Source organism: Nerophis lumbriciformis, linkage group LG29, assembly GCF_033978685.3.
Source record: "Nerophis lumbriciformis linkage group LG29, RoL_Nlum_v2.1, whole genome shotgun sequence".
Classification (NCBI taxonomy): Eukaryota; Metazoa; Chordata; class Actinopteri; order Syngnathiformes; family Syngnathidae; genus Nerophis; species Nerophis lumbriciformis.
The window spans coordinates 23,715,461-23,741,309 of NC_084576.2; the positions used below are offsets into that span (position 1 = coordinate 23,715,461).

The following is a 25,849-nucleotide window of genomic DNA, read 5'->3' on the forward strand; positions in this document are numbered from 1 at the left end:
TATTGAAAAATATTTATTACTTAAAAATTATTATTCAAAAAAAAATTACGTATTTAAAAATTATTACTTATTTAAACATTATTAGTTACTTATGTAAAAATATTCATTACTTCAAAAAGTATTACTTCTTTTAAAATAATCACATATTTAAAAATGTTTACTTATTTAAAAAATATTACTTGCTTATTTAAAAAATATTACTTGCTTATTTAAAAACATTTATTACTTCAAAAATTATTACTTATTTAAAAATAATCACGTATTTAAAAAGCATTACTTACTTTAAAAATATTACTTACTTATTGAAAAATATTTACTACTTCAAAATTATTACATATCTAAAATTAACTTCTTATTTAAAGATTATAACGCACTTCAAAGGTATTACTTATTTAAAAAGATGTATTTCTTCAAAGAGTATTACTTATTTAAAAATCATTACTTACTTCAAAATTATTACTTACATTTTTAAACACATTCATTTCTTCAAAAATTAGTATCCTTTTAAAAATGATTACTTATTTAAAAAGTATTACTTACTTCAAAATGATTACTTACTTGCTTATTCAAAAATATTTACTATTTCAAAAATGATTACTTATTTAAAAATGACTTATTTACTAATACTTACTTCGAAATGATTACTTATTTGAAAAGTATTACTTACAAAATAATTTATTACTTACTTATTTAAAAATATTAGTTTTACTTCAAAATGGTGAATTATTTAAAAAACAATTATTTACAATTACTTACTTTCCATATTTAAAAATAATACTATTATTTGCTTAATTATTTAAAATAATGATTACTTATTTAAAAATGATGACTTACTTGCTTATTTAAAAATATTTATTATTTAAAAAATTATGACTTATTTAAAATTATTTGAAAAGTATTACTTACTAAATAATTATTACTTATTCAAAATTATTTATTACTTCAAAATGATGAAAAATTTAAAAATAATTACTTAAAATTACTTACTCTCTATTATTTAAAAATAATACGTACTTCAAAACTATGATTTATTTAAAAATAATTAATTATTTAAAAATATTACTTCAAAATGATTACGTAAAAATAAAAACATAACTTTTTTTAAAATGACGACTTATTAAAAGTGGTTAAAGATGTAATCTATTACAATGAGTTGTTCGTGTAATCTCTCAGCAATGAGAAAAGGAATAATCAAACAAATCCACGTTTTAAAACTGAAAGTATGTTGTGTGTGCGCGCCTGCGCGTGAGCGTGTCGCGTGTGCGCGCGTGTATGTGCGTGCGCGTGTGGGCGGCGTTAGTGTGTGCGAGTGAGACGGAGGTTCGGTCCAGACGAGCAGGAGGTCGCGCGAGGATCCACGCGTGCACGAACCCCGCCGAGCACAACTCTGATGGATGTTTGAGCGCCGCGCACTCACGCGCACATCGGGACCTGCTCCGGTTTTGGCCGAGTTCGAATCCCTTCCCGCTCACGGACATGCACGGCGGGACCTGCGGGCCGCTTCTGGCCACGCTGTGCATCCTCATCGTGGACAGAGGTGAGTCCAGCTGCTACACCTCCAAGTGCTCCTGGTCCTAGTTCTGGTCCTGGTTCTGATATGCTTTCAAGTGCTCCTGGTCCCACTTCTGGTTCTGATATGCTTTTAAGTGCTCCTGGTCCTAGTTCTGGTTCTTATGTTTCCAAGTGCTCCTGGTCCTAGTTCTGGTTCTGATATGCTTCCAAGTGCTTCTGGTCCTGCTCCTGGTCTTAGTTCTGGTTCTAATACGCTTCCAAGTGCTCCTGGTCCTAGTTCTGGTTGTGATAATGCTTCCAAATGCTTCTGGTCCTAGTTCTGGTTCTGATATGCTTTCAAGTGCTCCTGATCCAAGTTCTGGTTCTGATACGCTTCCAAGTGCTCCTGGTCCCAGTTCTGTTTCTGATATGCTTCCAAGTGCTTCTGGTCCTGCTCCTGGTCCTAGTTCTGGTTCTGATATTCTTCCAAGTGCTCCTGGTCCTAGTTCTGGTTCTGATACGCTTCCAAGTGCTTTTAGTCTTAGTTCTGGTTCTGTTACGCTTTCAAGTGCTTCTGGTCCCAGTTCTGGTTCTGATATGCTTCCAAGTGCTCTTGGTCCCAGTTCTGGTTCTGATATGCTTCCAAGTGCTCCTGGTCCTAGTTCTGGTTCTGATACGCTTCCATGTTCTCCTCGTTCTGGTCCTGGTCTTAGTTTTGGTTCTGACACGCATCCAAGTGCTCCTGGTCCTTGTTCTGGTTCTGATACGCTTCCAAGTGCTTCTGATCCTAGTTCTGGTTCAGATAAGCTTCCAAGTTGTTCTGGTCCTAGTTCTGGTTCTGATATACTTCCAAGTGGTTCTGGTCCTAGTTCTGTTTCTGCTTTGCTTCCAAGTGTTCCTGGTCCTAGTTCTGGTTCTGTTACGCTTTTAAGTGCTTCTGGCCCTAATTCTGTTTCTGATACGCTACCAAGTGCTCCTGGTCCTAGTTCTGGTTCTGATACGCTTCTAAGTGCTTCTGGTCCTAGTTCTGGTTCCGATATGCTTCCAAGTTCTTCTAGTCCTAGTCCTGGTCCTAGTTCTGGTTCTAATACACTTCCAAGTGCTTCTGGTCCTAGTTTTGGTTCTGACACGCTTCCAAGTTCTCCTGGTTCTGATCCTGGTCCTAGTTTTGGTTCTGACACGCTTCCAAGTGCTCCTACTTCTGGTTCTGGTTCTGATTCTGTTAAGCTTCCAAGTGTTCCTGGTCCTGGTTCTGATACACTTACAAGTGCTTCTGATCATAGTTCTGGTTCTGTTATTCTTTCAAGTGCTTCTGATAGGGTTCCAAGTGCTCCTGGTCCTAGTTCTGGTTGTCATAATGCTTCCAAGTGCTCATGGTCCTAGTTTTGGTTTTAATATGCTTCCAAGTGCTCCTGGTCCTAGTTCTGGTTCTGATATACTTCCAAGTGCTGCTGGTCCTAGTTCTGGTTCTGATATGTCTCCAAGTGATTCTGGTTCTGGTTCTGATACGCTTTCAAGTGCTTCTGAACCTAGTTATGGTTCTGATATGTTTCCAAGTGATTCTGGTTCTGGTTCTGATATGCTCCCAAGTGCTTGTAGTCCTAGTTCTGGTTCTGATGCGCTTCCAAGTGCTTTTAGTCTTAGTTCTGGTTCTATTACGCTTTCAAGTGCTTCTGGTCCTAGTTCTGGTTCTGATACGCTTCCAAGTGTTTCTGATCCTGGTTCTGGTTCTGAGACGCTTCCAAGTGCTTCTGGTCCTGGTTCTCCTTAAATGTTCTGCTCCGCCTCTAACTGATTCTAGTCTTCTTTTAAGAGGTTATGCTCCACTTCTAGTCACTATGCTACACTTGATGGTTCTGGTCCACTTCTAAATGATTGTGCTACGCTTAAAGGGAACAGCACTTTTTTTTTTAATGTTGTTTATGATGTTTTTCCCGGTTTATTTGGGTAAGTACTCCATTTATGTCTTTGGCTCCAAGTTTCATATTTAGAGTGTCAAAATTGCTTTCATCCCCCTCTCCCGACTTCCGTCTGCTCCAACGTCTCACTCTTCCTTCGTGCTCGCTTCTATAAGCAGCAGGTCATCCTCAGTATATTCAGCTTCAAAAAGATAAGGTTGTGAATCCTCATTTGTCCCAAAATAGTCGTCTTAGTTAGTTGTTACCAAGTCTGCCATGATTAGAACACACTTGCGTTTGTTTCCGGAAGTAGGAACACACATTTGCTGTCAGAAGTCAGGTTGTACATATTACATATTGTTATGAAGGTGTCTGTTACTACATTATATATATACTTGCAGTGTGTATATTGTACGTATTACATATTGTTATGAATATGTCTGTTACTACATTATATATATACTTGCAGAGTGTATATTGTACATATTACATATTGTTATGAAGGTGTCTATTACTACATTATTTATATATATATACTTGCATTGTGTATATTGTACATATTGGTATGAAGGTGCCTGTTACTACATTATATACATACTTGCAGTGTGTATATTGTACATATTACATATTGTTATGAAGGTGTCTGTTACTACATTATATATATATATATACTTGCAGTGTGTATATTGTACATATTACATATTGTTATGAATGTGTCTGTTACTACATCATATATATACTTGCAGTGTGTATATTGTACATATTACATATTGTTATGAAGGTGTCTGTTACTACATTATATATATACTTGCAGTGTGTATATAAAACATATTACATATTGTTATGAAGGTGTCTGTTACTACATTATATATATATATTTGCATTGTGTATATTGTACATATTGGTATGAAGGTGTCCGTTACTACATTATTTATATACTTGCAGTGTGTATATTGTACATATTACATATTGTTATGAAGATGTCTGTTACTACATTATATATATATATATATATATATATATATATATATATATATATATATATATATATATATATATATATATATATATATATATATATACTTGCAGTGTGTATATTGTACATGTTACATATTGCTATGAAGGTGTCTATTACTACATTTTATGTATATACTTGCAGTGTGTATATAAACATATTACATATTGTTATGAAGGTGTCTGTTACTACATTATTTATATATATATACTTGCATTGTGTATATTGTACATATTGGTATGATGGTGTCTGTTACTACATTATATATATACTTGCAGTGTGTATATTGTACATATTACATATTGTTATGAAGGTGTCTGTTCCTACATTATATATATATGTGCAGTGTGTATATTGTACATATAACATATTGTCATGAAGGTGTCTATTACTACATTTGATATATATACTTGCAGTGTGTATATAAACATATTACATATTGTTATGAAGGTGTCTGTTACTACATTATTTATATATATATACTTGCATTGTGGATATTGTACATATTGGTATGAAGGTGCCTGTTACTACATTATATATATACTTGCCGTGTGTATATTGTACATATTACATATTGTTATGAAGGTGTCTGTTACTACATTATATATATATATATACTTGCAGTGTGTATATTGTACATATACATATTGTCATGAAGGTGTCTATTACTACATTTTATATATATACTTGCAGTGTGTATATAAACATATTACATATTGTTATGAAGGTGTCTGTTACTACATTATATGTATGTATATATATATATATATATATATATATATATATATATATATATATATATATATATATATATATATACTTGCAGTGTGTATATAAAACGTTGATGGAGGGTTTTAAAGTTGTTTTAGAGACTTTGAAGGCTACAACTATGACTCTCTCGTCTTGCAAACATTTTTTTAATCCTCTTTAAAATCCTAAAAAGAAAAAAAGACATGTGTGTTCTTGTCTCTTATAATGATTGTGAACGATAAGCAACATTCCAAAAAAAGTGCAGTTCCCCTTTACTATGTTACATTATTAGTCTACTTTATACTATGGTACATTTTTAGTCTACTTTATACCTTTTGTTTTCGCCCACTTTTTGTGCCCTTGTGTGCATTATCCTTTCCATCCTTATCCTTTCCATCCTTTGTAACTGAGCTACTGTATGGAACAATTTCCCTTGTGGATAATTCAAGTTTGTCTAAGTCTAAGTCCAAGTCTAAGTCTAAGTCCAAGTCTAAGTGGTTCTGGTCCACTTCTAAATTGTTCTACAGAGGAGTTCATGCTTGGAGGGACAGTGGTCATTTTATTAGGTACACCATCTAATGATATTACAATAAGTGGTCACTTTATTAGGTACACCATCTAATGATATTACAATAAGTGGTCACTTTATTAGGTACACCATCTAATGATGTCAATACAATAAGTGGTCACTTTATTAGGTACGCCATCTAATTATATTAATACAATAAGTGGTCACTTTATTAGGTACACTATCTAATTATGTCAATACAAAAAGTGGTCACTTTATTAGGTACACTATCTAATTATATTAATACAATAAGTGGTCACTTTATTAGGTACACCATCTAATTATGTCAATACAAAAAGTGGTCACTTTATTAGGTACACCCTCCAATGATATCAATACAATAAGTGGTCACTTTATTAGGTACACCATCTAATGATATCAATTCAATAAATGGACACTTTATTAGGTACACCATCTAATGAAATTATTACAATAGGTGGACACTTTATTAGGTACACCATCTAATGAAATTATTACAATAGGTGGACACTTTATTAGGTACACCATCTAATGAAATTATTACAATAGGTGGACACTTTATTAGGTACACCCTCCAATGATATCAATACAATAAGTGGTCACTTTATTAAGTACACAATCTAATGATATTACAATAAGTGGTCAATTTATTAGGCACACCATCTAGTGATATTACAATAAGTGGTCACTTTATTAGGCACACCATCTAATGATATTATACATTAGGTGGACACTTTATTAGGTACACCATCTAGTAATATTAATACAATAAGTGGACACTGCATTAGGTACACCTTCTAAAAATATTAATACAATAAGTGGACACTTTATTGGGTACACCATCTAGTAATATTAATACAATAAGTGGACACTTCATTAGGTACACCTTCTAAAAATATTAATACAATAACTGGACACTTTATTAGGTACACCATCTAGTAATATTAATACAATAAGTGGACACCTTATTAGGTACACCATCTAATATTATTAATACAATGAATGGACACTTTATTAGGTACACCATCTAATGAAATTACAACAAATGGTCACTTTATTAGGTATACCATGTAAATTACATGGTATACCTAATAAAGTGTCCACTTATTGTACCAAAATCATTACATGATGTAATGATTTTAGTACAATAAGTGGACACTTTATTAGGTACACCATCTAATGATATTACAATAAATGGTCGCTTAATTAGGTACACCATATAATATTATTAATACAATGAGTGGACACTTTATTAGGTACACCATCTAATGAAATTAATACAATAAGTGGACACTTTATTAGGTACACCATGTAAATTACATGGTATACCTAATAAAGTGTCCACTTATTGTACTAAAATCATTACATGATGTAATGATTTTAGTACAATAAGTGGACACTTTATTAGGTACACCATCTAATGATATTACAATAAATGGTCACTTAATTAGGTACACCATCTAATGATATTAATACAATGAGTGAACACTTTATTAGATACACCATCTGATGATGTCAATACAAAAAGTGGACACTTTATTAGGTACACCATCTAATAATATTAATACAATAGGTGGACACTTTATTAGGTACACCATCTAATAATATTAATACAATAGGTGGACACTTTATTAGGTACACCCATCCATCCATCCATTTTTCTACCGCTTGTCCCGTTCGGGGTCGAGGGGGGTGCTGGTGCCTATCTCAGCTGCATCTAATGATATTATTACAATAGGTGGACACTTTATTAGGTACACCATCTGATGATGTCAATACAAAAAGTGGACACTTTATTAGGTACACCATCTAATAATATTAATACAATATGTGGACACTTTATTAGGTACACCATGTAATGATTTCAGTACAATAAGTGGACACTTTATTAGGTACACCATCTAATGATTTTATTACAATAGGTGGACACTTTATTAGGTACACCATCTAATAATATTATTACAAGAGGTGGATATTTCACCTTTACACTGGTAAAGACATGACTAGATGTTGGCTGAGGCTGAGCCAATCAGAGGCCACGATACTGAACAGTCCTTGGTCTTCAGTCACCTAGTGTTCAACACTTCTGTATCATTAACATTCATAATCAATTCACACATTTTCAAGCTTCAACATGCTTAATGCGCGCCAAACAAAAACTAGAATATGCGTCAAAACTGAAATATATCCAACATAAAAAACTGTCAATTAAGCACCAATTTCTAAGCGCGACAAGACAATGGGCGACTTTGTGTGTTAATAAACATAGAGTATATCTATATGAATATACAGCATATGTATGAATAAATATTGAGTATATGTATATAAATATATACAGTATATGTATTAATTTATGTATGATGATATAAAAAATATATATATATATATATATATATATATATATATATATATATATATATATTCTGCATTTGACAAATATTAATAGGATTGTTGTGTCTTGGTAAAGGCCGTGCTTGTATAAAATCACTAATGTTGACTAGCGCCCCCTGCAGGCTGCAGAAGGGGTGAATGAGGATCAGAAGGTGTGTGTGTGCTCCTCAGACGTTGTCAGATGTGCTTGGCTGGCTCTCCTTTTTTCAGAAGGAAAAAAAAAGAGGGAGAGAATTTGGCGAGGAGGCTTTTTTTTTTTTTTTTTTTGGTTTTGTTTTTTTATTCTGGAGATGTGAAGCCTTTTGTTGGCGAGCCAGTTTGGATGTGCTGGAGGCTTCGCTACCCGCAGAAAGATCTCCTCCTCCTCCTCTTTCACGTCCAGTGAAGCTTTGGGGCACGAAGGAGGTGGCAGGCTGGCACGGAAGAAGGAGGAGCAGGAGAATGTTCCATCTGGCCTCAAAGAGATACCTCAAAGATGTTAAAGTTTAGATGATGCCTCAAAGATGGAGGCTTGACACATATGGCTGTCCAACACCTTGCACCAATCTACTACAGCTGGATAATACACCAAACATTATCTTTTCTTGTCTATTAATGAATGAATACATCATTTGTCCCCAAGAAGTGCTAATGTGTACTTTAGACACACAGTATACACTAAGTGTGCACTTGTCCAATGTAATAGATGTCATATACAATGTCACTATAAGGAGTGGGACAGCAGGAAACAAATGTTAACAACACTAGCGTAGCTATGTGAGCTACATGCTAACATGACATTTTATCATCATGCTAGGCTAACAACACTAGCATAGCTATGTGAGCTACATGCTAACATGACATTTTATCATCATGCTAGGTTAACAACACTAGCATAGTTATGTGAGCTACATGCTAACATGACATTTTATCACCATGCTAGGTTAGCAACATTAGCATAGCCATGTGAGCTACATGCTAACATGACATTTTAATATCATGCTAGGTTAACAACACTAGCATAGCTATGTTAGCTTCATGTTAACATGATGTTTTATCACCATGTTAGGTTAGCAACACTAGCATAGCCATGTGAGCTACATGCTGACATTACATTTTTACATCATGTTAGGTTAGCAACACTAGCATAACTATGTTAGCTTCATGCTAACATGACATTTTAACATCATGCTAGGTTAACAAAACTAGCATAGCTATGTTAGCTTCATGCTAACATGACATTTTAACATCATGTTAGGTTAACAACACTAGCATAGCTATGTTAGCTTCATGTTAACATAACGTTTTATCACCATATTAGGTTAGCAACACTAGCATAACTATACTAGCTTCATGCTAACATTGCATTTTACTATCATGCTAGGTTGGCAACATTAGCATAGCTATGTGCGCTACATGCTAACATTGCATTTTATCACCATGCTAGGTTAGCAACACTAGCATAACCATGTGAGCTACATGCTAACATTACATTTTTACTTCATGTTAGGTTAGCAACTCTAGCATAACTATGTTAGCTTCATGCTAACATTGCATTTTACTATCATGCTAGGTTAGCGAAATTAGCATAGCTATGTGCGCTACACACTAACATTATATTTTAACATCATGCTAGGTTGGCAACACTAGCATAACTATATTAGCTTCATGCTAACAATATATTTTAACATCATGCTAGGTTAGCAACATGAACATATCTATGTGAGCTACATGCTACCTTTACATTTTAACATCATGCTAGGTTAGCCAAATGCTAACTATACAGTAATTAGCTGCGGTGTACTAGTACTAGTAATTAGTAGCAGTGTACCAGTACTTCTGGTACTAATAATTAGTAGTGGTGTATTAGTACTATAGTAATTAGTATCGGTGTACCAGTACTACTAGTACTAGTAATTAGTAGCGGTGTACTAGTACTATAGTAATTAGTAGCTACTAGTATTGAGTAAGATTGTACTCGTACTATAATATTTAGTAGTAGTGTACCAGTACTTCTGGTACTAGTAATTAGTAGTGGTGTATGATTACTATAGTAATTCATAGCGGTGTACCAGGCCTACTAGTACTAGTAATTAGTAGTGGTGTACTAGTAATATAGTACTAGTAATTAGTAGTATTGTACAAGTACTATAGTAATTAGTAGCAGTGTACCAGTACTACTAGTACTAGTAATTAGTAGCGCTGTACTATTACTATAGTAATTAGTAGCAGTGTACCAGTACTACTACTACTACTACTGGTAATGACTCGTATTGTACTATTACTATAGTCATTATTAGCAGTGTACCAGTACTACTAGTAATGGTAATTAGTAGTGGTGTACTATTACTATAGTAGTTAGTAGCAGTGTGCCAGTACTACTGGTACTTAGTAGTGGTGTACTAGTACTATAGTAATTAGTACCTACTAGTAATGTGTATGATTGCACTAGCACTTTAATACTTAGTATCAGTGTACCAGTACTACTAGTACTAGTAATTAGTAGTGGTGTACTAGTACTATAGTAATTAGTAGCTACTAGTAATGAGTACGATTGTACTAGTACTATAGTAATTAGTGGCAGTGTACCAGTACTTCTTGTACTAGTAATTAGTAGTGGTGTACTATTACTATAGTAATTAGTAGAAGTGTACCTGTACTACTAGTACTAGTAATTAGTAGTGGTGTACTATTACTATGGTAATTAGTAGCAGTGTACCAGTACTACTACTACTACTACTGGTAATGACTCGTATTGTACTATTACTATAGTCATTACTAGTAGTACCAGTACTACTAGTAATGGTAATTAGTAGTGGTGTACTATTACTATAGTAGTTAGTAGCAGTGTGCCAGTACTACTAGTACTTAGTAGTGGTGTACTAGTACTATAGTTATAGTACCTACTAGTAATGTGTATGATTGCACTGGTACTTTAATAATTAGTATCAGTGTACCAGTACTACTAGTATTAGTAATTAGTAGTGGTGTACTAGTACTATAGTAATTAGTAGTTACTAGTAATGAGTAAGCTTGTACTAGTACTATAGTAATTAGTAGCTACTAGTAATGAGTACGATTGTACTAGTACTATAGTAATTAGTGGCAGTGTACCAGTACTTCTGGTACTAGTAATTAGTAGTGGTGTACTATTACTATAGTAATTAGTAGAAGTGTACCCGTACTACTAGTACTAGTAATTAGTAGTGGTGTACTATTACTATGGTAATTAGTAGCAGTGTACCAGTACTACTAGTACTAGTAATGAGTAGTATTGTACTATTACTATAGTAATTAGTAGCAGTGTACCAGTACTGTTAGTACTAGTAATTAGTAGTGGTGTACTATTACTATAGTAATTATTAGCAGTGCTCCAGTACTACTAGTACTAGTAATTAGTAGTGGTGTACTAGTACTATTGTAATTAGTAGCTACAGGTAATGAGTAGTATAGTACTAGTACTATAGTAATTAGTGGCAGTGTACCAGTACTTCTGGTACTAGTAATTAGTAGTGGTGTACTATTACTATAGTAATTAGTAGAAGTGTACCTGTACTACTAGTACTAGTAATTAGTAGTGGTGTACTATTACTATGGTAATTAGTAGAGTGTACCAGTACTATTAGTACTAGTAATTAGTAGTGGTGTACTATTACTATAGTAATTAGTAGCTACAGGTAATGAGTAGTATAGTACTAGTACTATAGTACTTAGTAGTGGTGTACTAGTACAATTGTAATTAGTACTAGTACTAGTAATTAGTAGTATAGCACTAGTACTATAGTACTTAGTAGTGGTATACTAGTAGTAGTAATTATATATCTTATTAATAATCCAAACATTTTATTTAGAGAAAATACAAGACCTGGTACACTCATGGTTGCCATGACGATGAGAGTGATGAAAGTGCACGCTAAAGATGCTAACGTGGCTAATTGAGTTCTTCCAACACGCTAACAAGGCAGTCGGGGTCAGAGGTCACCACGGCGCCCCCTGCTGGCACGGAGGGTGTGATCCTTCAAACCTTGTCCTTTTTATCCCAAGAAGAAAAGGAATCTTTTCAGGGATAAGACGAATGTTCACACGTCCATTTCTTCCTTCCTGGAACTTTCCTTTTTCTTTCTTCCTCCTCTCTTCCTCAGCCTCGTCTTCATGTTGTCCCACATTTGTGTCCCCTTCCTCACTCCAGACCCCCCTTTTTTAATCCTGGTTTGTGTCCCGTCTGAGCGATGAGAGCTTTTTTGCTGGTGTCCGTCTGGCCCTTTGCCAGCAGCCTCCTCATTGGCTGCTGTAATTGATGACAGGGGGGACCCTGGGGGGCCTTAAGGGGCTTGGAGGGGGGGCGGGGGTCCCTCCTTCTCTCGGCAGAGAACAAGGGGAGCCCCCCCACGGCCCCCCGTGGAGAAGCTGGTGGAGAGTCATCCTCCACTTGTCTTCCTCCATGAAGGATGCTCCTTGAAAAAGTCCCGTGGCGATTGGTGGTCTGCTGGAAGTTTCCGTAAAAGTCTTGACACCACGTTTACGTTTTAGCCACCGGTCTGATCCTCTTAACCGGATTTAAAGTACTCGTATAATGGAAAAACTACACATGCTATCTGTGCCTCGAACCTCAGGCCGATCAAAGCCGGCATACTTCTAAGATGGCGCCAAGTATCAAAAATCCATGATTTTTTAGGTTTAAACATACACAATTAGCTGATTAGCTAGCAAAAAAACGTTAGCATGCCCAAATTATCATGCTAATATAACAGACGTTATCATACTTCCAAGATGGCGCCCATTTAAAAAATTCATGATTTTCAGGTTCAAACACACAAAATTAGCTACAAAGCTAGCATAAAACGTTAGCATGCTAAGATTAGCATGATGATATAGGACAAGTTAGCAAACAGCTAAGATAGCGCCAAGTAATAAAATGCACTATTTTTTAGGTGTAAACACACGAAATTAGCTAAAAAGCTAGCATAAAGCGTTAGCATGCTAACATTAGCATGATGACAAGCTAGCGAACATCTAAGATAGCGCCAAGTAATAAAATACACTATTTTTTAGGTGTAAACACACAAAATTAGCTAAAAAGCTAGCATCAAAAACGTTAGCATACTAAGATTAGCATTAACAGAAGTTATCATACTTCCAAGATGGCGCCCATGCATCAAAATTATAATTTTTAGGTTTAAACACACAATATTAGCTACAAAGCTAGCATAAAACGTTAGCATGCTAACATTAGCATGATGACATAGGACAAGTTAGCGAACATCTAAGATAGTGCCAAGTAATAAAATGCACAATTTTTTAGGTGTAAACACACAAAATTAGCTAAAGAGCTAGCATAAAAAACGTAAGCATACTAAGATTAGCAATAACAGAAGTTATACTTCCAAGATGGCACCCATGCATCAAAATCCATGATTTTTAGGTTTAAACACACAAAATTAGCTACAAAGCTAGCATAAAATATTAGCATGCTAACATTAGCATGATGACATAGGACAAGTTAGCGAACATCTAAGATAGCGCCAAGTAATAAAATGCACTATTTTTAGGTGTAAACACACAAAATTAGCTAAAAAGCTAGCATCAAAAACGTTAGCATACTAAGATTAGCAATAACAGAAGTTATCATACTTCCAAGATGGCGCCCATGCATCAAAATTCAGGATTTTTAGGTTTAAACTCACAAAATTAGCTACAATGCTAGCATAAAATGTTAGCATGCTAACATTAGCATGATGACATAGGACAAGTTAGCGAACATCTAAGATAGTGCCAAGTAATAAAATGCACTATTTTTAAGTGTAAACACACAAAATTAGCTAAAAAGCTAGTATAAAAAAACGTTAGCATACTAAGATTAGCAATAACAGAAGTTATCATACTTCCAAGATGGCGCCAAGCATCAAAATCCAGGATTTTTTTATGTTTAAACATACAAAATCAACTGAACAGCGAGTTTAAAATTAGCTTGGTCGGCTGGCATTGAACATTAGCATGCTAATATTAGCATGCTAATAAAAAAGACGTTATCATACTTTCAAGATGGCGCCAAGCATCAAAATCCAGGATTTTTTAAAGTTTGAACACACAAATAGCTAGGAAAGCTAGCATAAAACGTTAGCATGCTAACATTAGCATGATGACATAGGACAAATTAGCGAACATCTAAGATAGCGCCAAGTAATAAAATGCACTATTTTTTAGGTGTAAACATACACAATTAGCTAAAAACCTAGCATAAAAAACGTTAGCATACTAAGATTAGCAATAACAGAAGTTATCATACTTCCAAGATGGCGCCCATTTATCGAAATTCATGATTTTTAGGTTTAAACACACAAAAAATTAGCTACAAAGCTAGCATAAAAGGTTAGCATGCTAAGATTAGCATGATGACATAGAACAAGTTAGAGAACATCTAAGATAGTGCCAAGTAATAAAATGCACTATTTTTTAGGCGTAAACACACAAAATTAGCTAAAAATGTAGCATAAAAAATGTTAGCATACTAAAATTAGCAATAACAGAAGTTATCATACTTCCAAGATGGCGCCAAGCATCAAAATCCATGATTTTTAGGTTTAAACTTACAACATTAGCTACAAATCTAGCATAAAATGTTAGCGTGCTAACATTAGCTTAATGACATAGGACAAGTGAGCAAACTTCCAAGTAAAAAAATTTACTTTTAGTACTTTTATTTAGGTGTAAACATACAAATTTAGCTGGACGGCTGGCATTAAACATTAGCATGCTAATGCTACCATGCTAATATGAGCGACGTTAGCATACTTCCAAGATTACGCCAAGTATCGAAATCCATGATTTCGCTAGGTTTAAACATACAACATTTGCTAAAAAGCTAGCATCTAACGTTGGTATGCTAACATTAGCATTATGACATAGGACAAGTTAGCGAACTTCTAAGATAATAGCAAGTAATAAAATGCACTGTTTTAAGGTGTAAACATACAAAATTAGCTGAACAGCTAGCATTAAACGTTAGTATGCTAACATTAGCATGATGACATGGGACAAGTTAGAGAACAGCTAAGATAGCGGCAGGTAATAAAATGCACTATTTGTAGGTGTTAACATAAAAAATTAGCTAAAAACCTGGCATAAAACGTTAACATACTAAGATTAGCAATAACAGAAGCTACCATACTTCCAAGTAGGCGCCATGCATCAAAGTCCATGATTTTTTTAGGTTTAAACTTATAACATTAGCTACAAATCTAGCATAAAATGTTAGCGTGCTAACATTAGCATAATGACATAAGACAAACGAGCATCTAAGACAGTGCCAAGTAATAAAATGTACTTTTAGTACTTTTACTTAGGTGTAAACATACAAAATTAGCTGGACGGCTGGCATTAAACATTAGCATGCTAATGCTACCATGCTACCATAAGCGACGTTAGCATACTTCCAAGATTACGCCAAGTATCGAAATCCATGACTTCGCTAGGTTTAAAAATACAACATTTGCTAAAAAGCTAGCATATAACATTAGTATACTAACATTAGCATGCTAACGTTAGCATGATGACATCGGACAAGTTAGCGAACTTCTAAGATAAAACCAAGTAATAAAATGCACTGTTTTTAGGTGTAAACATACAAAATTAGCTGAACAGCTAGCATTAAACGTTAGCATGCTAACATTAGCATGATGACATAGGACAAGTTAGCGAACTTCTAAGATAGCGCCAAGTAATAAAATGCATGAATTTTTAGGTGTAAACATAGAATATTAGCTAAACAGCTGGCATAAAACAATAGCATGCTAATATAAAAAACGTTTGCTTACTTCCAAGATGGCGCCAAGTAATAAAATGTACTATTTTTAGGTGTAAAGATGAAAAACGATAGCTGAACAGCTAGCATTAAACATTAGCATGCTAACATTATGACATAGGACAAGTTAGCGAACTTCCAAGATGGCGCCAAGTAATAAAATGCACTATTTTTAGGTGTAAACATAGAAAATGAGCTGATCAGCTGGCATGAAACGTTAGCATGCTAACATTAGCGCCCAACTCTCTATGTACATTCATAAATAAGAAGAAACAGGAAGTGCGGAGAAAACGACAGCAATTAAAAGCCATGTGGAAGTGAACCAGGAGTGATGACTTCCACGTGTGCACAACCTGACTCTTTTTAGGGCAGCCTTTCACACAGGACTGTAGTCTAATGGGGGTGGGGCTGAATGACATCATCGTCTCATTTGCATAATTGGCCATGACGCATGTGAACAAAATAACCCAAGAATCAAAACAAGTTTGCTTGGAAAAACGAGGGAACTTTCTTCTGTTGCTGCTTGGTTGGGTCTTTTGTAGGGAGTGGGAGGGGCCGAGCGGGCCCCGCTGCTCGTTGAGACGAGCTTTCATGTTGGAGTCTCTGGACGTGTCCGACCAACAGGACTTGTCTTTGGTTTTGTCCTTGGTCGTGTTTTTGGAAAGAGACTGGAAGGGTCCAAATACTCACGGCTAAGTTGGCAACACTTGACATTCTGTGCTATTCACACCCAGTCCCATTATAATGTGTTCAAAGACCAGGCTGAAAGTGTTTGTGGTGGTCCAAATGTATCTGTGGTGGTCCGAATGGTCCACATGTATTTGTGGTGGTCCAAATGGTTTTTTTTTGTGGTGGTCCAAATTTATTTGTGGTGGTCCAAATGTTTTTGTGTTAGTCTAAGTGTATTTGTGGTGGTCCAAATGTGTTTGTGGTGGTCTCAATATATTTGTGGTGGTCCAAGTGTGTTTGTGGTGGTCCCAATATATTTGTGGTGGTCCAAATGTATATGTGGTGGTCACAATATATTTGTGGTGGTCCAAATGTATATGTGGTGGTCCAAATATGTTTGTGGCAGATCAAATTTATCTGTGGTGGTCCAAATGGTCCACATGTATTTGTGGTGGTATACATTTATTTGTGGTGGTCCAAATGGTTTTGTGTTGGTCCAAGTGTATTTGTGGTGGTCCAAGTGTGTTGGTGGTGGTCCCAATATATTTTTGGTGGTCCAAATGTTTTTTGTGGTGGTCCAAATATATTTGTGATGGTCCAAATTTATCTGGTCCAAATGGTCCACATGTATTTGTGGTGGTCCCAAAAAAATGTTTGTGGTGGTCCAAATGTTTTTTTGTGTTGGTCCAAATGTGTTTGTGGTGGTCCAAATGTATTTGTGGTGGGCCAAATGTTGTTGTGGTGGTCCAAATATATGTGTGTTGGTTCAAGTGTGTTTGTGGTGATACAAATTTATTTGTGGTGGTCCAAATGTTTTTGTGGTGGTCTAAATATATTTGTGTTGGTCCAAGTGTGTTTGTGGTCGTCCAAATGTATTTGTGGTGGTCCAAGTGTTTTTGTGGTGGTCCGAGTGTTTGTGGTAGTCCAAATGTATTTCAGGTGAGCCAAATGTTTTTGTGGTGGTCCAAATATATTTGTGTTGGTCCCAGTGTGTTTGTGGTGGTCCAAATGTGTTTGTGGGACTCCAGATATATTTGTGGTGGTCCAAATGTTTTTGTGGTGGTCCAAATATATTTGTGTTGATCCAAGTGTGTTTGTGGTGGTCCAAATGTATTGGTGGTGGTCTAAATGTTTTTGTGGGACTCCAGATATATTTGTGGTGGTCAAAATGTGTTTGTGGTGGTGCAAATTTATCTGTAGTGGTCCAAATGGTCCAAATGTACTTTTGATGGTTCAAATGTATTCATGTTGGTCCAAATGTATTTGTGGAGGTCCAAATGTATTTGTGGAGGTCCAAATGTATTTGTGGAGGTCCAAATGTGTTTGTGGTGATCCAAATGTATTTGTAATAGTCCAAATGTATTTGTGATAGTCCAAAGGTATTTGTGGTAGTCCAGATGTATTTTTGGTGGTCCAAATGTATTTTTGGTGGTCCAAATGTATTTGTGGTAGTCCAAATGTGTTTGTGGTAGTCCAAATGTATTTTTGGTGGTCCAAATGTATTTGTGGTAGTCCAAATGTAGTTGTGGTAGTCCAAATGTATTTTTGGTGGTCCAAATGTATTTGTGGTAGTCCAAATGTATTTGTGGTAGTCCAAATGTATTTTTGGTGGTCCAAATGTATTTTAGTGGTCCAAATGTAATTGTTGTAGTCCAAATGTATCTGTGGTGGTCCAACTGTATTTGTGGTAGTCCAAATGTATTTTGTGCATGTCCAAATGTATTTGTGGTGGTCCAAATGTATTTGTGGTAGTCCAAATGTATTTTTGGTAGTCCAAATGCTTTTTGTGTTGCTCAAAATATATATTTTTAGGTTCAAACCTAATCCTGGTGGTCTACATGTATTTTTGGGGGTACAAATGTACTTTTGACGGTTCAAATGTATTTGTGGCAGTCCAAGTGTATTTGTGGTAGTCCAAATGCTTTTGTGTTGCTCAAAATGTATTTTTGAAGGTTCAAACATATTCCTGGTGGTCTAAATGTATTCTTGGTGGTCCAAATGTATTTGTGGAGGTCCAAATGTAAAACATAAATGTATGGGAAATGTTTGAGGGCCAAAAAAGTAGTTATTGACAAAAAATGTCCCCCAGGAGACCCCAGAAGTAAAAACATCTAGAATGTCACATGATCATCATGTGAGCTCCACCGAGGCCTAGCTTTATAAAGCCAAGCAAATTTTTGAAGTTTATTCGTCATTATCCATGGCGGTGTAATGCCACACGCCTTTCATGGCACAGGATGGCGTGGGTTTGATTCCCAACTAAATCCAAAACTCTTCATGTGAAAATAGATCCATAATGAAAAATGTCACAAAAAATGTGTTGAAGGTAATTAGCAATCATCCTTCCAGAAGAGTTAGTTAGTGGCTTCCACGTGATGATGAGGAGGATGAAGGTGAGGCACTATTATCAGTCGAGCTCATTAAAACAATTGTGTCAAGGTCACACAAGGACAAAGTTACAAATCCATCGTTTGCTCCCCGCTGGTCCTTTCAATGAGGTCGTCGCTTCAAATAGACACGCTCCCCAAAGGCACTCAATGAAGTTGACGTTAAAGATCGACCGATATGTTTTTTTTTTTTTCAGAGCCGATACCCGTACCGATTTTTAGGAGGCTGGTATCCGATATTTTTTTAAACATGAATAATATAGACAGCTGTTACGACCTGTTAGCCGAGGTCATTATTTGTCTATTTTTGAGGTCTTTTTCCATTGTTTTTGCGTCACTTCCTGATTTGCGCTCTTATTTTGTTTCCACTTCCTGTTTTGTTTGTGTCCTCCCTGCAGTAGCTTCACCCCTGCTGCTTAGTCTTTCCAGTTTCCCCTGTGCTATTCTGTGCACTCTATTGCTGCACTCTATTTATATATATATTTTTTTGCACTTTTTCACACTCTGTGTTTCTTTTTTTGTGCATTACCCTACTGCACTGTGTTTTTGAACAGTTTGGACATTAAATCAAATGCAGCGAATAATTTCACCACACCTAGTGTGTGTGTGTGACAATCATTGGTACTTTAACTTAACTTAACTTAAATACACCTTTACCTGCACGCTGCCTGTTTACCCCTGCAGTTTGCGGTCACGACCCCCGCTACAAAGAGCAAAACGTAACAGAATGATCCCACCGATAGAAGGGTTTTTCTCGAAGACGGAAAAGGAAAGAATCTGCCATGATCTGTGGTCTGGATTATGTTTTTGTTATATTTGTTAGTTTTGGACTCTTTTAGTTCCTGTTTGCGCTCCCTTGTTACCATGGCGACTTATTAGTTTCACCTGCCTCTGGTGTTCGGGACACGCAGTTGATCAAGAAGACTATTATTTAAGCCTGTCTTTGCCAGTCATTGCTCGTTTCAGGTCTGATTCTATAGTTAGGCTAGTTATTGGATTCATGCCACAGTTTCATGTTGTTCTATGCCATAGTTCCTGTTAGTTGTTTCATGCCACAGTTTCATAGTTGTTCCATGCCATAGTTCATGTTAGTTGTTTCATGCCACAGTTTCATGTTGTTCTATGCCATTGTTCATGTTAGTTGTTTCTTGCCACAGTTTCATGTTGTTCTATGCCATAGTTCATGTTAGTTGTTTCATGCAACAGTTTCATAGTTGTTCCATGCCATAGTTATGTTAGTTGCTTAGTTCATGCAGCTCGTTCCATGTCTGATTCCACAGTTATGCTAGATGCTCCATGCCATTGTTTGGTTAGTTGTTTTCATGTCTATAGTTTCATGTTTCATGTCCTAAGTTTTTTGCCTTAGCTTCCGCGTGCGACAGGCGCGCTTGCCTTCGGGTCGTTTTCTTTTTTTTTGTACTTCGTTGAGTGTTAGTTGAATAATTAAATATGTTCCTACCTTCACGCCTTGTCCGGAATAGTCCGATTGCTTCCCGGTAGAACCAACCTCGCAGTAAGCTGCGAACCCCCCCTGTCATGACAGAATCCTTGACAAAATAGGAGCACAAGACAGGAAGAGAACCAAAACCACAGGAAAGACACCCAAAAACTCAGAAGCTCAATTGTTATGTTATGTCTATGTATTAGCCAGCACAATCACTACTAATTAGGGACTGCAATGTCCCTTTGGGACAGAGGACCCTATTGTATTTCGTGTGTTTTATTATTATTATTCCGCCGCCTCTTTGAGCTGTAATTTGACCCCCTTAACATGCTTCAAACCTCACCATATTTGACACACACATCAGGACTGGCGAAAATTGTGATCTAATCAAAAAACCAAACCCCAAAACTCAAAATTGCGCTCTAGCGCCCCCTAGGAAAAAACACAGACAAAACTGCTTGTAACTTCTGGTAGGAATGTCGTAGAGAAACCTCTATGTAGGTTTGACTTAGACCTAGATTTCATTCATTGACATCCTTCAGCAAAAATCAACAGGAAGTCGGCAATTCCCCCTTCAAAACAAAATTTTAGTAAAAACAGTCACTTTTGCCTCTTTGAGCTGTAATTTGACCTCCTTAACATGCTTCAAAACTCATCAAACTGGACACACACATCAGGACTGGCAAAAATTGCGATCTAATAAAAAAACCCAACCCCAAAACTCAAAATTGTGCTCTCGCGCCCCCTAGGAAGAAAACACAGACACAACTGCTCCTAGGAAGAAAACTCAGACAAAACTGCCTGTAACTTCCAGTAGGAACGTCTTAGAGACATGAACCTCTATGTAGGTCTCACTTAGACCTACATTTCATAGATTGACAACCCCCAGCAAAAATCAACAGGAAGTTTGCAATTCCCCTTTCAAAACAAAAGTTTTGTAAAAACCGGTCACCTTTTTTCAAACATTATCTCCTCTGAGCGCGTTTGTCGTGTTTGAGAGATTGAACCCTTGTGATTAAAAGTTGACCAAAGAGCAGTGGGAGAGTGGCCGTGCGCAACCCAAGGGTCCCTGGTTCAATCCCCACCTAGTACCAACCTCGTCATGTCCGTTGTGTCCTGAGTAAGACACTTCACCCTTGCTCCTGATGGGTGCTGGTTAGCGCCTTGCATGGCAGCTCCCTCCATCAGTGTGTGAATGTGTGTGTGAATGGGTAAATGTGGAAGTAGTGTCAAAGCGCTTTGAGTACCTTGAAGGTAGAAAAGCGCTATACAAGTACAACCCATTTATCATTTATTTATTACTGCTATGGTTTGGATTTTATGTGCCGTCAAAGTCGGTCCCGTCCATCTCTGCTTGCAGCTTTAATTAAATACTTGTATTTATAGTAATTAGCAATTACTTTGAGCGAAACTACATTTAATCACTGAGACTAGAGATGTTCGATAATGGCTTTTTTGCCGATAACTGATATTCCGATATTGTCCAACTCTTTAATTACCGATTCAACCGATACCGATATATACAGTCGTGGGATTAACACATTATTATGCCTAATTTTGTTGTGATGCCCCGCTGGATGCATTAAACAATGTAACAAGGTTTTCCAAAATAAATCAACTCAAGTTATGGAAAAAAAAATGCCAACATGGCACTGCCATATTTATTATTGAAGTCACAAAGTGCTTTTTTTTTTTTAACATGCCTCAAAACAGCAGCTTGGAATTTGGGACATGCTCTTCCTGAGAGAGCATGAGGAGGTTGAGGTGGGCGGGGTTGAGGTAGGGGGATTGGGGGTAGCGGGGGGTGTATTTTGTAGCGTCCCGGAAGAGTTAGTGCTGCAAGGGGTTCTGGGTATTTGTTCTGTTGTGTTACGGTGTGGATGTTCTCCCGAAAGGTGTTTGTCATTCTTGTTTGGTGTGGGTTCACAGTGTGGCGCATATTTGTAACAGTGTTAAAGTTGTTTATACGGCCACCCTCAGTGTGACCTGTATGGCTGTTGACCAAGTATATGGCATTCACTTGTGTGTGTGAAAAGTCGTAGGTATTATGTGACTGGGCCGGCACGCAAAGGCAGTGCCTTTAAGGTTGATTGGCGCTCTGAACTTCTCCCTACGACCGTGTACACAGCGGCGGTTTAAAAAGTCATACATTTTCCTTTTTGAAACCGATACCGATCATTTCCGATATTACATTTTAAAGCATTTATCGACATCTCTAATTGTAAAACTTACAAACGTTGCTTGGAGTGATGATTAAAGAATCCGTACGAGTAGAAACGCTATGGACGGCTAAAGGACGGGACGACACTTCTACTTCCGGCTCAAAGCTTACTCTAAACAGAAAAATACATAGATTAGCCGCACGGTTCAAAGCGTAGGAAAAAAAAGTAGCGGCATATCAGACTTGTGCGTATTGTTGTTGCGTACTTTAGCTTACGAGCTTGTTTGGGCATGTTCCTTTTCCAGGTGGTCTCACCGCTTGCTCGGCACTTGAGTCAACAATTACCGAGAACTTTTCCATCCTTTTAATTGAGCTCCTCAAAGTGTTTTGAGGAGACATTCCACTTCCTTTTAGGGCCGCCTGCACCGTTCCGCTGGCTGTCCATTTATAGTGAAAAGATGGCGGTGTCTGATCTTTGCAGCAGCGGGGTTTTTTTTACGGTCCACTAGACTTCTGGAGGCCTTGCAGCGATGTGATGAGGTGCTCTGAGGTCCCGCGGCGTGTACACAAGCGCCAGAGTGATGAACCGCGGCGGGGTGTTTGGATGACGGCGGTGTTTACAGTGGAGAGGAGCGCCGGACGTCTGGGTTCGAACACGGATCGCAGCGGCGAGGGCAGACAATTCATCACTCTGTTATTTGATGGTGATTGCAGCCTGCAGTCCAATGGAAGCTTCCAGTCTTCTTCTTGAAACCTTCCAGCTGCTTACTTCCTGTGTTTGTACAGTCTGCTACTGGAATATAAACGTTACGTGTTAATCATCTTTCAACATCTGCTTAGTCGAGTCTTTTAGATTACCAATATATTCATATTTATATGGAGGGTCAAATGAGACATAAATAAATAAATAAATACATATATAAATAAATAAATAAATAAATACATAAATAAATAAAGCTTTAAAAAATACTTAAATATGTAATTTAAAAAAATATTTTTATTTTAACTATATTATTTACATTTTTATCTGTTTTTATGTTGCTGTTTTGTTGGGGTCTTTATCGTTTTAGAGTCTAATGGGCTATACATGTGTTATCAAATGTGGCATTAATTAATTAAATTAAAAAATTATGTTTAATTATTTTAATATTTAATTCAGTATTTCACAATTTAAGAAAAATATTTCATTGTTTATTTTATGATTTAATTATTTTATTTTATTTTATTTTATTTTATTTATTTTATTTTATTTTGTTTTATTTTATTTTATTTTATTATTTAAGGGAAATTGTTCCACACAGTAGCTCAGTTACAAAGGATGGAAAGGATAATGCGGGTAAAAAGTAGACTAAAACTGTAAAATAGTAGCAATAGAAAGTATAACATATATGTAATATTTACATATTATATATTATATATATATATATATCTATATATATATTATATATACAGTATAGATCAGTGGTCCCCAACCACCGGTCCGTGGATCGATTGGTACCCCCCCCCCCCATTTACACTCACTCGCATAAAAGGGTTGTTTCTTTCTGTTATTAATATTTCTGGTTCCTACTATAGATATCAATATAGAACAATACAGTCTGCAGGGATACAGTCCGTAAGTACGCATGATTGTATTTTTTTATGCCAAAAATAAAAAATAAAAATAAAAATATTATAACATTACCAGTATATGTTACAGCTGCAGGCTGCAGCAAAAAAAAAAGAAAAAAGTTTATAGTTTCATAAAAAGTTTTTATAGTTTAATTTCGTTCTTTCACAATTTGTTGGGTAACCATTTCACGATGTATTTATTTATTTGTATATTTATTTATTTCATGAAAATGTGTTTTTAGCACATTATTTTCACCTGTCAAACGTGCCCATCAAAGTCAGTGGGCGGGTCCTAACACCTGATTGGTTCCTCCGCACTTCCGCTTGTGTGCGTGGTACCTGGATCAAAGAAGCATAGGAGCACTGCTTGATATCTCGGTGTAAACGTGCGTAAGGAACTCAACAACTCCGGTAAATTCCTCTACCGTAATTTCTACATGCTGCGGGTCGACAGGTGCTACTCCTACAAACTCCACAAGGTCAAAAATATCCAACAACTCCCCGAATAGGACGAGAATATCCGCCTGAGCCGCCATTTTTTCTTAAGCGCAATCATTGGACGAGATTCCTGTAAGCCCCGCCCACTGACTTTGATGGCCGACTTTGACAGGTGAGATACTTTCAGGAAGTGCTGACACACATGCCCATGAAATAATGAAATATACAAAGAAATAAATACATAATGAAATGGTTAATTAAAACATGAAATAATTACTTAAATAGTGAAATAAATAATGAAATAATTTGAATACAAAACTAAATTGTGATCAATTAAATAAATATCGAAATAGTTAATTTAGTAAAGTTACATATATATATATGTATATATATATTATATATAATGTAACATTAGATTAATTGACACATTTAATAACACATGTATTTAATTTCAATTAATTAATGACACATTTGAGTCAATTATTTATTTAATTCTGTCCCATTTGAGCCTCCATATATTCATAGCTATACTAATGTTTGTGGTATGCAATTATTGTTACAAATTTTGGGCCAAATGCAGCCTGCCAAAGTCCGTAGTCCGATCTGCAATACGTCCCTAAACTTCTTTTTTTTTAAGATATTAGCTAAAATAAACGTATGATGTGACTTTTTATATGTAGCAGTCCAAACAACTTTTCTCACTTACGGTGCCAGTCAAAACCGCACAAGTCAAAAGCAACACACACGTGCCACACAAAGTAACATACTATGTGGACGTTAGAAAAGATTGTCTAAGCCAGGGGTGTCAAACTCGAATACAGAGTGGGCCAAAATTTAAAACTGAACAAAGCCGCGGGCCAAGGTTGAACAAATTAACCTTTTAATAGGGACCCAAACAAGTTTTGCATTGAATATTGAACAAGCAAGGCTTATATAACTTTATAGGGACATGCAAAATTGACTTTCAAATAATAATAATAATAATTAAAAAATATCAATGGCATATCAAATACAATTTAAATAAAAATTGAATGCCTCTTTTCTATTTGCAGCCTTCTGAGGTAAATATCAACATTAACTTTTTCCACATGCTAATACATTAGAAAATAAAATAACAATGAATAAACCAACCATTCAGGACTTTAAACTGCTCAGTTTGCAACACACTGATCTAATCTGATGTGCCCAAGCCAGATACCTGCCATCTTTTCTTGGATGCTAGTTCATTAATGTCGGAGCTCCGGCTTTGAGCTGAGGCAACCTTCAT

At 36.1% G+C, this 25,849-nt stretch overlaps 1 protein-coding gene across 6 annotated transcripts in view; it reads left to right on the forward strand.

Moving 5' to 3' along the window:
* Positions 1-1,319: 1,319 nt before the first annotated feature.
* ptprz1a (protein tyrosine phosphatase receptor type Z1a) overlaps positions 1,320-25,849 on the forward strand; it is a 138,990-nt gene continuing 114,460 nt past the window's right edge. For 5 of the 6 annotated variants that reach the window (XM_061924698.1, XM_061924697.1, XM_061924699.1 and 2 more), the window contains exon 1: positions 1,320-1,537. In XM_061924698.1, the coding sequence (XP_061780682.1) occupies positions 1,477-1,537 (61 nt within the window). In that variant the 5' untranslated portion in view covers positions 1,320-1,476. Of the gene's footprint in view, positions 1,538-24,343; positions 24,755-25,849 lie in introns of those variants that run through there. The other variant, XM_061924701.2, reaches the window with a different exon arrangement.